The sequence below is a fragment of the Gopherus evgoodei genome, chromosome 1, assembly GCF_007399415.2.
Source record: "Gopherus evgoodei ecotype Sinaloan lineage chromosome 1, rGopEvg1_v1.p, whole genome shotgun sequence".
In the NCBI taxonomy this organism is placed as follows: Eukaryota; Metazoa; Chordata; order Testudines; family Testudinidae; genus Gopherus; species Gopherus evgoodei.
In genome coordinates this window covers 261,405,058-261,421,918 of record NC_044322.1, presented here as the reverse complement: position 1 = coordinate 261,421,918, position 16,861 = coordinate 261,405,058, and the positions used below count along the sequence as shown (strand labels likewise).

General features: G+C 44.0%; 1 protein-coding gene across 1 annotated transcript in view; it reads right to left on the bottom strand.

Annotated features, from left to right (window-relative positions):
- TBXAS1 (thromboxane A synthase 1) overlaps nucleotides 1-16,861 on the bottom strand; it is a 355,058-nt gene that overhangs the window by 162,762 nt on the left and 175,435 nt on the right. Inside the window, exon 5 of the mRNA XM_030544287.1 lies at nucleotides 13,629-13,725. Coding sequence (XP_030400147.1) covers nucleotides 13,629-13,725 — 97 coding nt within the window. The remainder of the gene's footprint in view (nucleotides 1-13,628; nucleotides 13,726-16,861) is intronic.

The following is a 16,861-nucleotide window of genomic DNA, read 5'->3' as shown; positions in this document are numbered from 1 at the left end:
AATTTAAATAAATACAGTACCTAGCACAGTGGGGTCCTGACCCATGACTGGACAACAAATTTACTTTTCTTGTGAGCTCAAGTATCAAAAAAAGTAAAAGTTTACAGTATGTTATAATAATCTAGAACAACAAAAGTTGATGGACAAGGGTACAAAAAGGAGACAGGAAAACTGAATTAGTCTAAACACGAAAAGCCTACTAATGTAACTCAAGGACAGACAAAATCAGGATTGGTAAACAAGAAAATATAGGTCCAGAGATTAATAAACCAAAATTGGTTTGTCAAATATTAGGCTTAATTGGTGGACAAAATAATGAAGGAATTGGCTATTCCACCCATCACTCCCTATTTGGATCCTTAAAAAAAGGAAATTTGGTGAGGCATCATGGCTGTCGGCCCAAGCATCTCCTGGGACCCTCGGCCGTTGTCATCCCAATCCTGAGAGATGCTCTGACCAAATCAGGCCAGAGAGGGGCCAGAGATAACATCACCATCTCTATCTACCAGCTTCAACTGAATCCCATACGCCACCTGAGATGAAATAGGATCTTACTTTAACAAAGCAGCTGTGACAACAACAGCTCCAGTCCATTTCAACTGACTTCTTCTCTTTTCCCCAAAGGACAGTTATTGCATCTTTGGTACCATCTAAGAAACTGTCTAACAAAGGGGGCGGTTTCCTTCTAAAATTCTCTCCAGCTAAGGGGAATGGGAACAAGGGATGTCGTGAAAAAGAACGCCTTACTTAATACTTCACATTTTAATTGTTTTTCCTCATTTTCAGTATCTTTAACAACAGGTTAAAAACGTAATGGTGTGTTTGCCATGGTACTAAGCAGGCTAAGGCCTTGTATACCACATTCCAGACCTTGTTTAACACTGTTTAATGTTGGACGGTGACTGGGTTATGTTAACACCATTAATTTAGATGGACCTTATAGTCCATCTAAATTAATACAACAGGGGCACCAACTGCTACAATAATGCAAATAATAATAATGAAATATATCACATTAAACTGCTTAAATCCATTGCCAGTGCCCCTAAAAAAATGATGAGATCTGTCCTCAAAACACCCTTGTCATTCCAATGAATAACTCCATCCCAGCCAACACCAAAGAAAAAAAAATGAGCTTTGCATTATATCAGGAAGAATAACAAAGCCAGACTGCGTCAAACCAAGGAGGAGAACCACATCAGGAGACCCTTCTGTACTTCCAGTCTACAGGAACCCTCTACTGACCACAACTGCAGCAGCGTGGCATGAGGAAGGAGACATGAGTGAAAACAAATGCTGCTTCTTCATATACTTTGGATTCAAGGTCCAAGAAGACAGAGAGAAATACAGCCTGGAAAATACCAACTCCAAGTGCACAATCTTATACAACACTTTGTCCTTTTTTATAGTGGCATCAGTGTTGTATGTGGCTACACGTTACTATATGCTGCAGGGAAAGGCAGGCTGCATCCACACTCACTGCAGTGTGTAGCCACACATGGCAGTGAAAGGCTCTGGCAGGAAAAGGCAGCAGGGAATGGCTCCAGCAGCAGGGAGCTATTGGAACCTTCCCCCACTGCTGGAGTCTTTCACTGGTTCTCGCAGCTCCCTGCATCAGCGAAAGGTTCTGAAAGCTACCTGCAGTGGGGAAAACGCTCTGGCAGTGGGGAGCTCCCGCATGTACATGACTATTTTTAAGCAGCATAGATGTCCTGCTCCCAGATCCTTTCCCTCTGCAGTGAAACACTGGTGGTGGAGAAGGGATCAGCTGGAGGAAGGCAGCAGGGGAAGGCTTTGTCAGCTCCCCGCTGCCAGAGCCTTTCACCGCTGCTACTGGAGCTGTTCACTGGCATGCGTAAAGCTACATGCTGCAGTGAGTGTGGGCTTAGCCTACCTTTCACTGCAGCATGTTACTTATCCTACATGCCACTGCAATTGTAGACTAGGTTTTACAGAGAGGTTTTGTTAACACGTCATAGCCACCACTGCCTTTGTGGCATGCTGGGTTAATGGACTAAGATTTTGCCTGCGATGGACTTGCCTCCTGGTTTTGGTGATGTGTGAAAAATATCCTTGGTGATTTTGTCCTACTCCCCGTTCAAGTGCATCAGAAAACCACTACAAGACTGACAGCCTCAACTGAAGAGGCCTGAGACTGGAACAGCAGGAATGTTCTATGTCAGGACTGAGCTGCATTAGCAAAGCTTTATGCATAGTGCTTACTCAAAAGCTAATGCTTTAGTCTCTCAATTTCATCAGCATAATATTTAGGGGGAAAATAACCCAGAGTAATATTTTTTGCATTTTACTTTGTACACTAGCAATTAGAAACTGCTAATAAAAATAGAGAAGGACCTTGCTTTCAGTAATTTTCTAAGTATAAACAGAAGCACTCCCTTAAAAGCTTTAAAATAACCTCTGTACAGGCAACGAGAAAAAGGCTTCTATTACTTGGAAAGTGCTTTTGTCCCTCTGCAACCATTATTCACACATACGAAGTCACATTTGAATAAACTCAAATGACCTGCCTTACATACAATTCAATACGATTTATGTTTATACAGAATCCGTTATACACAGCATCACAAACCACTTCACTGAGAGAATCAAGTGTGAGCTAAAGAGGAAAGGAAGCTTTTTGAGTGAAATTCCATGAGACGAAATAGGGAAGACAGAAACAGCCATTTTCAGATAGATGTGGATGAGTACGAGAGTTTGTCTACATGGGGACATTCAAGAAAATTAATCCCAATTAACTAAAGGTCTGAATTTGAAATAGATTAGCTAAACTGCATTAAATTCCTGTATGGATGCTTTGGAAGTGAATTAAGCCAAACAAAATTAAGACCACTTTTATTCTGAATGAGGGTATTCACACAGAGGTTTAATGTGGTTTAACTATCTGCTTCAAATTCACTCCTTTAGTTAATTTGGATTAATTTTCCTGGATGTCCCTGTGTAGACATGTCCTAAGTAGAACGCTGACCATCCTAAATTGTGAGGAATGATAGGTGAAAGAAGGTGGACAGCAGACAAAGTGAAGTGTGGGAGATAGACGCCTCCAAGATTGGAAATGCATGAGCAAACAGGAAAACAGGTAGATAAAAAGCTCAGAAGTAAATGAAGCAAGTCCATGGAAGGGTATTTTCAGTTCAATTAAATCATCTAACAAGCCAACGATAATGACAAAGGGTAGAGGAAGCATGGTCTTGTGACTTTAGGAGACCTGAGTTCTTTCCCTCCTCTGCCATATGCTTCTTGTGCGAGCTTGAGTAAATCACTTCATCTGTGCCTCAAGTCCCCATCTGTAGAATGGAAATAGTGATACATTGGGGTGTTGGGAGGCTAAATCCATAAATACTTAGGAGATTGCTCAGAAACTAATGAGAGCAATGTGTGTGCCTAACCAGACAGGGAACAGTATGGTCCTAAGAGCATAGGCATCAACTTCATGGGTGCTCTGGGTCTGGAGCACTCACAGGGAAAAAATGGTGGGTGCTGAACATCCACTGGCAGGCCCCCATCAGCTCCCCTGCAGACCCTCCAGCACCTCTCATCTGTCAGTGGGTCCTGCTGATCAGCACTTTCCCCACCCTCCCTGCGGCTCCCGCCCGCCGTAAACAGCCATTTTGCAGCATGCAGGAGGCTGGGGATAAGGGGGGAGTAGTGAGGACGTGGCGTGCTTGGGGGAGGGGGTGGAGCAGGGGCAGGAAGAGGTGGAGCATGGGTGGGGCCTTGGGGGAAGGGGTGGAGTGGGAAGACCTGGGGGTTGAGCAGGCGCCTGTTCCTAAGAGAGTAAATTTACAGTGTTCTGAATCTCCATAAGTTTAGAGAGTACCACAGATGTTTACAAAGAGCATGAAAAAGGGAAATGCAAACTGGAGAGAACTAAAGAATGGATAAGAATTTCTACAGAGACAGGTTTAAGAACAAATTCTGCCAATGTTGGAGAAGTGGTGATAGAAAGACAGACAGGTGAGCTGAGAGAGTGGAGGGAAATTTAGGGTTCAAATATCAAATATGACTCTAATTAGAAATACAATTAATAACTGTATGAACCCCCTAAAAACACTCCCTGATTTCCAGGTAATCATCAACTGGGAACTGGCTGTATTCTGAAAATGGGATAGAAACTAATTATTGTCAGTAGTCAGGAACTAATATGGGGAAGGAAAGGTGTAGGCAGGAAGAGACAGGTCACTTCCTGAGGGAGAAATAACAGCCGTTTTCTGCAGATAGAGATACAGCGTGGGGAAAACTTTTTATCCACATGGAGAACTTCAGCCTTTGAAACATTCAGCAGCAGGAGCTCCTAGGGTAGCCAAGAGTTACAGGCAGATATAGGGTAGACAGGAAGATCAGAAAGTAAATTACAGGAGATATAGAAGAATAAGATATTAAGGTGCCCATAGGTGAACTAGCAGAATACATGGAGAATTTTTAAAACATGCAGGTTAGAGAAGCAGAGTGAGCAGTGGGGAGATGAGATGGATAGTAGATCAGAGATGGAATTTCACCCTTGAGAACGTATAGTCCTCCTGAATATCTAACACAGGCACGGTCAAACCACGGCTCGTGAGCCGCATGTGGCTCTTTAACAGTTAAAGTGCGGCTTGTGGAGCCTTCCATGCCCCCACCCTCATTTTCTACCTACCAGACTGCAGGGGGAAGCTTGCAGCTTCTGCCCTGTGGGGGGGGGTCTCGGGGCCTTAGCCCTGCAGGAGGACTTTGGGGCACAAGACCGTGCCCCAGCAGGTGCTGCCCTGCAGGGCAGCTTGTGCTTGTGGCTCTTGAACTTCTGAAGATTATTTTACGCGGTTTGGAGGGTCAATAAGTATGACCACTCCTCATCTAACATATTATTTCAAAAGGCTTGAGCAGACATGGTTCAGACTTATAGTACTTGTGTATGTGTAGGAAGAAGAAGGGAAAAGGTTAAGTCAAAAACAAGTGTGGCCATATTTTCCTGTAAAATGTCTACTGGATACCAGAAATGTTTGCTATCCCTTTGTAGCTTCCATTTTATTATTTGTTCTAAACAATCCTTAAGAAGAGCATTTTAAAATATTTTTTAAAAATATTTAGAAATGGATCTGAAACAAATAATTAAACATTCCATACGAAGATGTCTTTGTTAAACATATCTTTATTCTTTGTTGTTTGATATTATGGTAGTGTCCAACTGAGATCAGAGCCCCACTCTGCTAAGCACTGAACAGACACATCTTAAGTGACAGTCCTCATCCCAAAGAACTCAAATTTAAATAGACGTGGCAGACAAAGGGTGTCGGAAGGGAGCAGTTGTGACACCATGTACCCTATATGATACCCTGTACCCCATATTCACCAATTTTGTAAGGATATGATATATTTTGTATTAAGTATGCCTTGTGAGATATCATGTGAAAACTCAATCTGAAGAATATGATTATCCCATTGTAATATGTGTGACAACACTGCATGTAAAATGATGAGATTTTGCTATATGATTGTTACTGAAACATGCAAAAGAAGGGGGGAAAACATCATGACCAGAGAGATGGAAGGAGGAGAAAGGTGGCTAGGGACAACTCCCAAAGAACTGAACAAAGGGAGGAAGTGGTCCCAGCCTGGAAAGGGACACAGCTGAAATGTACTGCAGCTCATGGTGAGCCAAACCTTTTGCTTTTAAGCCTATTAGCCTTGATAAAGTTTCAAAGTTAGCTTACATGTTTATCCTTTTATTTCTTTTGTAAATCAATCTTGACTTATTTGCATCTATACTTGTAATCACTTAAAATCTCTGTCTAATTAATAAACTTGTTTTATCTAAACCGATGTATTTTGGTTGAAGCGCTTGGGAATCCCTACTTAAGTCAACAAGCCTGGTGCAGATTCATGGCCATTGTTGGAATGATGGACTATCTATGAGTTTATACTGCCCAGGAGGGTCCTGAACAGTACAAGAGCCACATTTCTGGGAACGAAGGCTGACACTGAGGGATATGTGGGTGTCACCCTGTCATAAACAGATAGCTAAGGGTTAATGTCTCTTTCACCTGAAGCACCTGACCAGAGGACCAATCAGGAAACCGGATTTTTTCAACTTTGGGTGGAGGGAAGTTTGTGTCTGAGTCTTTGTTTTCTGGCTGCCTGCTTTCTCTGAGCTTTGGAGAAGTAGTTTCTGTTTTCTAATCTTCTGTTTCTAAGTGTATGGACAAAGAGATCAGATAGTAGTTATATGGTTTCTTTTCTTTGGTATTTGCATGAATATAAGTGCTGGAGTGCTTTGATTTGTATTCTTTTTGAATAAGGCTGTTTATTCAATATTCTTTTAAGCAATTGACCCTGTATTTTGTCACCTTAATACAGAGAGACCATTTGTATGTATTTTCTTTCTTTTTATATAAAGCTTTCTTTTTGAGACCTGTTGGAGTTTTCTTTTCTGGGAAATTTCAGGGAAATTGAGTCTGTACTCACCAGGGAATTGGTGGGAGGAAGAAATCAGGGGGAAATCTGTGTGTGTTGGATTTGCTAGCCTGATTTTGCATTCCCTCTGGGTGAAGAGGAAAGTGCTTTTGTTTCCAGGACTGGAAACGGAGAGGGGGAGTCACTCTGTTTGGATTCACAGAGCTTGTGTCTGTGTATCTCTCCAGGAGCACCTGGAGGGGGGAAGGGAAAAAGGATTATTTCCCTTTGTTGTGAGACTCAAGGGATTTGGGTCTTGGGGTCCCCAGGGAAAGCTTTTCAGGGGGACCAGAGTGCCCCAAAACACTCTAATTTTTTGGGTGGTGGCAGCAAGTACCAGGTCCAAGCTGGTAACTAAGCTTGGAGGTTTTCATGCTAACCCCCATATTTTGGACGCTAAGGTCCAAATCTGGGACTAAGGTTATGATATGGTGTGCAGCGGTTACGGGATAGACAGAATCCAGAAGCCAGTAGAAATATTTTATTTTTCTTTTCTCTGCTAGGGGCTTTTTAGCAGAGAGAAACAGTTTGGTTTTAAAAAGGGAACCAGAGAGAATTTTTTTTTCTGCTCTCTCTGGCTGTTTGTGGCTTGCATAATAAGCAAGAAACCATTAAGGTGCTATTAAGAGTCTTTTGTCACACAATAGCACTCCCATTGAGAGTCATTACCAGCACTATATACATGCAAATAAAGTGGTTTTTCTGGTTTGCTTTACATTGAAAACAAAGGGCAAAACCCCTGTTGCTAGGCAGACTCCAGGAGGCAACAGAGCCTGCAGTTCAGAAGAGAAACACCGGAGGGCACCCCAACACAAGAAAACAGGAACCATGACTTCTAAGGCAAAAATTGAGGCTGAAGAACAATTCAGAGAAGCTGAACACAGGCGACAACTGGAAATAAAACAAAAAGAGATGGAGATGAAAGAAAGAGAAGAACAGATCAGAGAGGCAGCCTACCAAAGAGAACAGGCAGCCTACCAAAGAGAACAGGCAGCCAAAGAGGCAGCACACAAAAGAAAACTAGAAGAAGAAGAGGTGGCCCACAGAAGGAAGCAAGCAGAAGAGTTGGCCCACAGAAGGAAGCAAGAAGAAGAAGAGGCGGCCCACCGCCGAGACATGGAAAAACAACAAAAAGAAATGGAAAAACAACAAAAAGAAAATGAAGAGAAGGAAAAACAGAGAAAACATGAACTGGACTTGGCAAAAGCTGGGCTGCATGTGCCAGCCAACCCTAACAACCCGGCGCCAATTATTGCTCCACAGCACAGGAAATTTCCCACCTACAAGGCAGGTGATGACACCGAGGCCTTCTTGGAAAATTTTGAAAGAGCCTGTCTTGGGTACAGCATCCCCGAAGACCAGTACATGGTAGAATTGAGGTCACAGCTCAGTGGACCTTTAGCAGAGGTGGCAGCTGAAATGCCTAAGCAGCAAATGAATGACTATAAACTTTTTCAAACCAAGGCCAGATACAGGATGGGGATAACCCCAGATCATGCCCGTCGGCGCTTCAGAACCCAAAAGTGGAAACCAGAGGTGTCATTTCCCAAACACGCCTACTACATTGCAAAAAACTATGAGGCCTGGATAACAGGAAACAACATTCAAACTTGGAAGAACTGAACCTCCTCATACAAATGGAGCAGTTCTTGGATGGTGTTCCTGAAGACATCACACGGTACATACAAGATGGAAAACCCAAAGATCTCGCTGAGGCGGGGGAGATTGGAGCCAAATGGATGGAACTGGCAGAAAGCAAGAAAGCTACTGTCAAGGGGAACGATTACCCCAGGGGGCACACAGACCATAAACCCTACAACCGAGGACAGCCAAAGACCCCGCATACCACCCAAGTAAAGCCACAGACACCCTACCCTTCCACCTCACCAGTCTCCAGTAACTCACCTCGGCCCAGTGACCCATCAGATGGAAGATGCTTTAAGTGTAATGAACTGGGACATATCAAGGCCAACTGTCCAAAGAACACCATGCGAGTGCAATTCATTACACCACCATCACACCAAAGATCCCCAGGCCCAGATGCCTCTCAAATACCCTTGGAGCGAAGGGAAAATTTGAGAGTGGGTGGAAAGAAGGTTACTGCGTGGAGAGACACGGGGGCACAAGTGTCAGCTATCCACCAATCCTTCGTTGACCCCAAATTCATCAACCCAAAGGCCAAAGTTACAATTTACCCCTTCATGTCACAAGCTGTAGACTTGCCTACAGCTCAACTGCCTGTCCAGTACAAAGGCTGGTCAGGAATGTGGACTCTTGCAGTCTATGACAATTATCCTATCCCCATGCTACTGGGGGAAGACTTGGCCAACCAGGTGAGGCGGGCCAAGAGAGTGGGAATGGTTACACGTAGCCAAACCAGGCAAGCTTCCAGACCCATTCCTGTTCCTGAGCCGTCCACAGAGGCCCCGTCTGTGTTACCAGAGACCCAGACAGAGGTAGTGGACCCGGATTCCATGCCTACCACTGAAACAGCCACAGCATCTCCAGTCCCAGGCCCGGAACTGGAACAGCACCCAGCACCAGCGATTGCAACCCCATCTTCAAACTCAACGCCAGAGGGCGCCAGCGAGCCAGAACTGGCAGAAACAACAGACAGCCATACCCAAAAGGCTCAGCCAGAGCCTGAAATACCCTCAGGTGAACCAGTGGAGAGCGGTTCACCAACACCGGACACAACCCCATCACCTACATTGCTTCCAGAGGGACCAAGCCCAAGTCCACAGTCTGAGGAAGAACTGGTGACCCCAGCCTCAAGGGAACAGTTCCAGACTGAGCAGGAAGCAGATGACAGCCTTCAGAAAGCTTGGGCGGCAGCACGGAGCACCCCACCGCCTCTCAGCTCTTCTAATCGATCCCGGTTTGTTATAGACCAAGGACTTTTATACAAGGAAATTCTTTCTGGTGGACACCGGGAAGAATGGCAGCCGCAAAAACAGTTGGTGGTTCCAACTAAGTACCGGGGGAAGCTCTTAAGCTTAGCCCATGATCATCCCAGTGGCCATGCTGGGGTGAACAGAACCAAAGACAGGTTGGGGAAGTCCTTCCACTGGGAGGGGATGGGCAAGGATGTTGCCAAGTATGTCCGGTCTTGTGAGGTGTGCCAAAGAGTGGGAAAGCCTCAAGACCAGGTCAAGGCCCGTCTCCAGCCACTCCCCATAATTGAGGTCCCATTTCAGCGAGTAGCTGTGGATATTCTGGGCCCTTTCCCAAAAAAGACACCCAGAGGAAAGCAGTACGTACTGACTTTAGTGGACTTTGCTACCCGATGGCCGGAAGCAGTAGCTCTAGGCAACACCAGGGCTAACACTGTGTGCCTGGCCCTAACAGACATCTTTGCCAGGGTAGGTTGGCCCTCCGACATCCTTACAGATTCAGGGTCTAATTTCCTGGCAGGGACAATGGAAAACCTGTGGGAAACTCATGGGGTGAATCACTTGGTTGCCACCCCGTACCACCATCAAACCAATGGCCTGGTGGAAAGGTTCAATGGAACTTTGGGGGCCATGATACGAAAATTCATCAACGAATTCTCCAATAATTGGGACCTAGTGTTGCAGCAGTTGCTGTTTGCCTACAGGGCTGTACCACACCCCAGTTTAGGGTTTTCACCATTTGAACTTGTGTATGGTCACGAGGTTAAGGGACCATTACAGCTGGTGAAGCAGCAACGGGAGGGGTTTACGCCTTCTCCAGGAACTAACATTCTGGACTTTGTAAGCAACCTACAAAGCACCCTCCGACACTCTTTAGCCCTTGCTAGAGAGAACCTAAAGGATGCTCAAGAAGAGCAAAAGGCCTGGTATGACAGGCATGCCAGAGAACGTTCCTTCAAGGTAGGAGACCAGGTTATGGTCTTGAAGGCGCAACAGGCCCATAAGATGGAAGCATCATGGGAAGGGCCATTCACGGTCCAAGAGCGCCTGGGAACTGTGAATTACCTCATAGCATTTCCCAATTCCTCACTAAAACCTAGAGTTTACCATGTTAATTCTCTCAAGCCTTTTTATTCCAGAGACTTACAGGTTTGTCAGTTTACAGTCCAGGGAGATGATGCTGAGTGGCCTGACGGTGTCTACTACGACGGGAAAAAAGACGGTGGCGTGGAAGAGGTGAACCTCTCAACCACCCTGGAATGTCTGCAGCGGCAACAAATCAAGGAGCTGTGCACTAGCTTCACCCCATTGTTCTCAGCCACCCCAGGACGGACTGAACGGGCATACCACTCCATTGATACAGGTAATGCTCACCCAATCAGAACCCCACCCTACCGGGTGTCTCCTCATGCCCAAGCTGCTATAGAACGGGAGATCCAGAACATGCTACAGATGGGTATAATCCGCTCATCTACCAGTGCATGGGCATCTCCAGTGGTTCTGGTACCCAAACCAGATGGGGAAATACGCTTTTGCGTGGACTACCGTAAGCTAAATGCTGTAACTCGTCCGGACAACTATCCAATGCCACGCACCGATGAGCTATTGGAGAAGTTGGGACGTGCCCAGTTCATCTCTACAATAGACTTAACCAAGGGGTACTGGCAAGTACCGCTAGATGAACCTGCCAAGGAGAGGTCAGCATTCGTCACCCATGCGGGGGTGTATGAATTCAATGTCCATCCTTTCGGCCTTCGAAATGCACCCGTCACCTTCCAGAGGCTGGTAGATGGTCTACTCGCTGGACTGGGAGAATTTGCAGTTGCCTACCTCGATGATGTGGCCATTTTTTCAGACTCCTGGCCCGAACACCTACTACACCTGGAAAAGGTCTTTGAGCGCATCAGGCAGGCCGGACTAACTGTTAAGGCCAAAAAGTGTCAAATAGGCCAAAACAGAGTGACTTACCTGGGGCACCAGGTGGGTCGAGGAACCATAAACCCCCTACAGGCCAAGGTGGATGCTATCCAAAAGTGGCCTGTCCCAAGGTCAAAGAAACAGGTCCAATCCTTCTTAGGCTTGGCCGGATACTACAGGCGATTTGTACCACACTACAGCCAAATCGCTGCCCCATTGACCGACCTGACCAAAAAGACCCAGCCAAATGCCGTTAAGTGGACTGATGAGTGGCAAAAGGCCTTTACCCAACTTAAGGCAACGCTCATGTCTGACCCTGTACTCAGGGCCCCGGACTTTGACAAGCCATTCCTAGTAACCACGGATGCATCTGAGCGTGGTATAGGAGCAGTGCTCATGCAAGAAGCAACAGCTCACAACTTCCATCCTGTCGTGTTTCTCAGCAAGAAACTGAGAGGGAAAGTCACTGGTCAGTCAGTGAAAAGGAATGCTATGCCATTGTGTACGCCCTGGAAAAGCTACGCCCATATGTTTGGGGACGGCGGTTCCAACTACAAACTGACCATGCTGCACTAAAGTGGCTTCATACTGCCAAGGGGAACAACAAGAAACTTCTTCGTTGGAGTTTAGCTCTCCAAGATTTTGATTTTGAAATTCAGCACATCACAGGAGCTTCTAACAAAGTTGCTGATGCACTCTCTCGTGAGAGTTTCCCAGAATTCAGTAGTTAAAAAGTGTTCTTAAAATGTAGAGGTCTGTTAGTTATATACTTAGGGGTATATGTAAAGGTGCATGTGTTGTATTAATCTGTTTATTTTCAAGTTCTAAAAGGAAATCGCCGCCAGTGAGCTTCCCCACTGTCTGCAATTTGGGGGGCGTGTCATAAACAGATAGCTAAGGGTTAATGTCTCTTTCACCTGAAGCACCTGACCAGAGGACCAATCAGGAAACCGGATTTTTTCAACTTTGGGTGGAGGGAAGTTTGTGTCTGAGTCTTTGTTTTCTGGCTGCCTGCTTTCTCTGAGCTTTGGAGAAGTAGTTTCTGTTTTCTAATCTTCTGTTTCTAAGTGTATGGACAAAGAGATCAGATAGTAGTTATATGGTTTCTTTTCTTTGGTATTTGCATGAATATAAGTGCTGGAGTGCTTTGATTTGTATTCTTTTTGAATAAGGCTGTTTATTCAATATTCTTTTAAGCAATTGACCCTGTATTTTGTCACCTTAATACAGAGAGACCATTTGTATGTATTTTCTTTCTTTTTATATAAAGCTTTCTTTTTGAGACCTGTTGGAGTTTTCTTTTCTGGGAAATTTCAGGGAAATTGAGTCTGTACTCACCAGGGAATTGGTGGGAGGAAGAAATCAGGGGGAAATCTGTGTGTGTTGGATTTGCTAGCCTGATTTTGCATTCCCTCTGGGTGAAGAGGAAAGTGCTTTTGTTTCCAGGACTGGAAACGGAGAGGGGGAGTCACTCTGTTTGGATTCACAGAGCTTGTGTCTGTGTATCTCTCCAGGAGCACCTGGAGGGGGGAAGGGAAAAAGGATTATTTCCCTTTGTTGTGAGACTCAAGGGATTTGGGTCTTGGGGTCCCCAGGGAAAGCTTTTCAGGGGGACCAGAGTGCCCCAAAACACTCTAATTTTTTGGGTGGTGGCAGCAAGTACCAGGTCCAAGCTGGTAACTAAGCTTGGAGGTTTTCATGCTAACCCCCATATTTTGGACGCTAAGGTCCAAATCTGGGACTAAGGTTATGATACACCCTGTATGTAATTCATGGATGGCTGGGCATAACATGCATGTATTCAGCTGGGAGTGACTTTACATGCTGGTGGCTGTAAGTGAGCAGAGCTTAGAGGGGTTTGCTGTTCACCAGTAAAGCAGTGTAAAAAGCATCCCAGGCTGGAGAGCTAAGGGACACAGCAGTTCAGGTTCCACCCTGGGGAATGTCACAGAGTATTATCCCCATTTGTAACTGGGGCACAGATAGATTAAGTGACTTGACACAAGAAGTCAGAGGCAGAGTGGGAAGTGAACCTGCTCTCCTAAGTCTCAGTCCAGTGCCTTTACCAGAAAACAATTATTTCCCTCTTTAACAGCTTCTCTTCAAGTCCTCAAAGTGCCCTGGAAAATAATGGCATCATTTAGCTGACATATGTGGTTAGATTTACATTCCGTTAGTTTTATTCAGCAGTTCATCCATTCTTCTCTCTAAAGCTGATTTTCCTGAAACACTCACTGCCAGATCTGAAGCTTCTTTTTTAGGAAACCCCATCAAAATCTATGTGCACCTTGGCCTGCCTGAGGACTGCAGGATGTGGCCTCCCAAGTGTTGAATTTACAGTATGCGGTAGAGTCTTTCTACCAAACTTACCATTCTGTTGGTGAAGTTGCTGAAGTCCTTCACTAAGATATGTTTGATCATGTCTGGCTCGGACACCAACAGGTACATTCGCCGACCGATGTAGTATCTACAAAGGAGGTGGAAAACCATTTTAGCACCCATAGCCAGCCAGAGAGCCACCTTCCCTAAGATGCCTCTGTTGGCTGAAATATGTTTTTTGTAAATAAATCATATCAGGTTTCCATTCTCTTTGGCAGTTCAGTATCTCTCCACTTCTCTGAAACACTTAAAAAGATTAAGCTGTCAAGTCTATTGGTATTTAAAGGAACCAATTAAAAACCTTTTATCTATTGTCATCAGCAATTAAAACACTTGCTGAGAACTAATTAAAGATCCAGTCCATCATCTACTTACTCAGAGCAGCTTGTTACATACTGTACTCAATGCATCATAACATAACACAATACGTTATCACTAAAGACAGACTGTAAAAGAATGGGAAGAAATTACTGATTAAAAAAAGAAAAAAAACACCCTCCCCCACCAAACAAGAAAGTATTATTAGAACCTTTGTCTAATCTAAATCCAATGTCTTTCCACCACTAGGCTGTATCTGCATTGAACATTTCTACCCTGAACATCTTCAGAAATTCTCCCACTGTTGACTAGGGAATGGTGCAGTTCCACCACTGCTAACAACAAGGGCATTGCTGGTGTAGACCACCTCAGAGGTGTTTTTATCACGACAACAAACAAGTGACAGAGGAAGGGTGGGGGTGGGGTGGGGAGGGAAAAGGACAGTATTGCCTCCAAGTAAGAATAAGACCACATTGTCTTCTCTTTACCCTAGATAGCTTTGACGAGGGAGCTATCGTTTCCTGTATCTGATCCAATGGCTCCTGCCGGCTTCTCAGACAGTGAATTGAGATTCTTTATCTGCTTCAGCTGTAGAAAAAATATAGGTCTGTTTCTACCTCATCTGCACTAGTCTAACCAGATACCACAGAATAAATATGTTTGTTAAAACTCATACTTTTCTCCTGAGTCCTGGCATTTGCATTCACAAAGAATGTTTGTGGCCTCACTTGGTACAGCATTTCAGACCACGCTTCAGCCAGGAAGTACTGAAAAGTCTCATGATGAAGGACTGATCTCCCAATGATAAAACCCTGAGAGGTACAAACGATTGTCTGAATTTTTATCCACGACAAAAACAATGAACTTCTCCAATTCTGCCCATCACTAGTTTGAAATCTCTGCAGAGACACCGAAGAACAAATGGCTATGAAAACTGAGCTCCCCTTTCATTCCTTCCTAGACATGATTTTCTCCAGATAAAAGGTTAGGCACATTGGTAAGGTAGTAGGGGTAGATGGCAATTCTGTTGCCTGTATTGTTTAGTAGAGAGGGGACCTTGGTCCCTTGAGATGCAATTCTAGTATTTTGCACAAAGCTCAAATTTACTTTAACACATAACAAACTTGAATCATAATATGTTTATTTGAACCTGATATATCTGCACTGGATATAGATGCTTGGAACAGAGTCCTGTTTCTGGGGCAGTACTCTTCAACTGACTCATTATTTGAAATCACAGCAGTCATTAGCATCTGGCAATGAAGTTTCCAGCCATTCCCTCTTATTGTTTGTAATGATGAATCCAGTTACAAAGAAGGGAGGGGCATAGGAGGGAATAGATGGAGAAAATCCACTGATGTACCCAGGGATTAAAAAGGCTAAAATTGCTTTTATGCAAAGATCAGGGCTGCCTTTGTGCTCTCAACCTTCTTTCAAGAACAATGGTTGTAAGGGAGGATCAGTTTATCATTGCTTTCTTTCACCCCAATACATAACTGCTTCCCTGATGGCTCCTTTCTATTTCCCCAATCTGTATGTTTATTAATATGTTCTTCCTAACTTTTTCTGGGAACTAAAGAAGTGGGGATATGGGAAGGCACTTTGGGAAAACTCAGTTCCAAGAGTCACAGTAATAATCTGTCAAGTATCAGGGGGTAGCCGTGTTAGTCTGTCTTTAAGGTGCCACTGGACTCCTAGTAATAATCTGCTAACTCTCATTAGCTATGTTTACAAAGAAAAGAAAAGGGATAAGGGGACCTGAACATTAAGGAAGACCACATGAGCTTTCCTGCTTAGCACACGTGGGTTCTGATCCTGCAAAAACACAGGCACATGCTTAACTTTAAGGATGAAAGTTAAAATCAAGCATGTGCATAAGTCTCTATAGGATCAGGGCTTTGTTCTCAAAACCAAGAGGATATTTCCCTATCTGTATTTGTTCTTCTATACCCTATTAAATTAAAAACTTCTGAACAATAATCCATTATTTCCAAATAAATAACCGTTTTACCTCTGCCATATAGCTTTATAGTCATCTAGTATTATTATATAGTGATAGTTTAAGATTATTATTGGGAAAAATGAATATTCTTGTCATATTTTACTAAATTACAGTTTGAGAGAAAAGAAACTCATGGATTCACAGCTAATTGAGGATAGTCCCTTTTATTAAGTTTCTCCAAGTTAACCCTCCTCTTGTGTGGTATTTCTATGTATTTGCTACATTCAGCTTTTCATAATCCCTTCTGTTTAAATGGGAGCCACCCAACATAAGTAAAACCCCCACATTTTTAGGTCAGCAATTTAAAGACAAAGATCTATTACTTGTCATGGTAGAGAGGTCAAGTATCCTAATTTACCATAGTATGTGACAGGACTTTGCTTCCCCCATGGGAGAAATGGTACTCTTTCTATAGGAAGAGCAGGGATGTGAGTTATACAGTCCTCTGAGGAGTACTACTGTAAGAAGTTATCCAACAGCTGTTCAACAGAGAACACAGACTTACTTACAAGAGTTACAGAAAAGTCAGGCAACCTTTCACTGTCTCTCCCAAACAGTGTGCAGTTCAAGGGAAGTGAAATGATGATATATTAAGAAAAAGAAGTTTTAATCTGTATCCAGAGCATTTTAATAACTAAAGAGGCTCCCACAGATACATGCAAACACAAAAACTCATTTATGACTCTTATTTCTTGCTGCAGTTTGGTCTGTAAGAATGAACAAACAAACACATTGCATTTAATGCAATATATGAATTATTTTGCCTGTCGTTCAAATTCAACTCAGGATGGTCGAGTCTAACCACTTTACAATCAATAATTTATTCAGCAAACTGAGCTCTTCTTTTCTCCTCAGGAATTATCTGCAAACAAACAGGTTGGAATTCTTACAGTTTTGCTTGCAA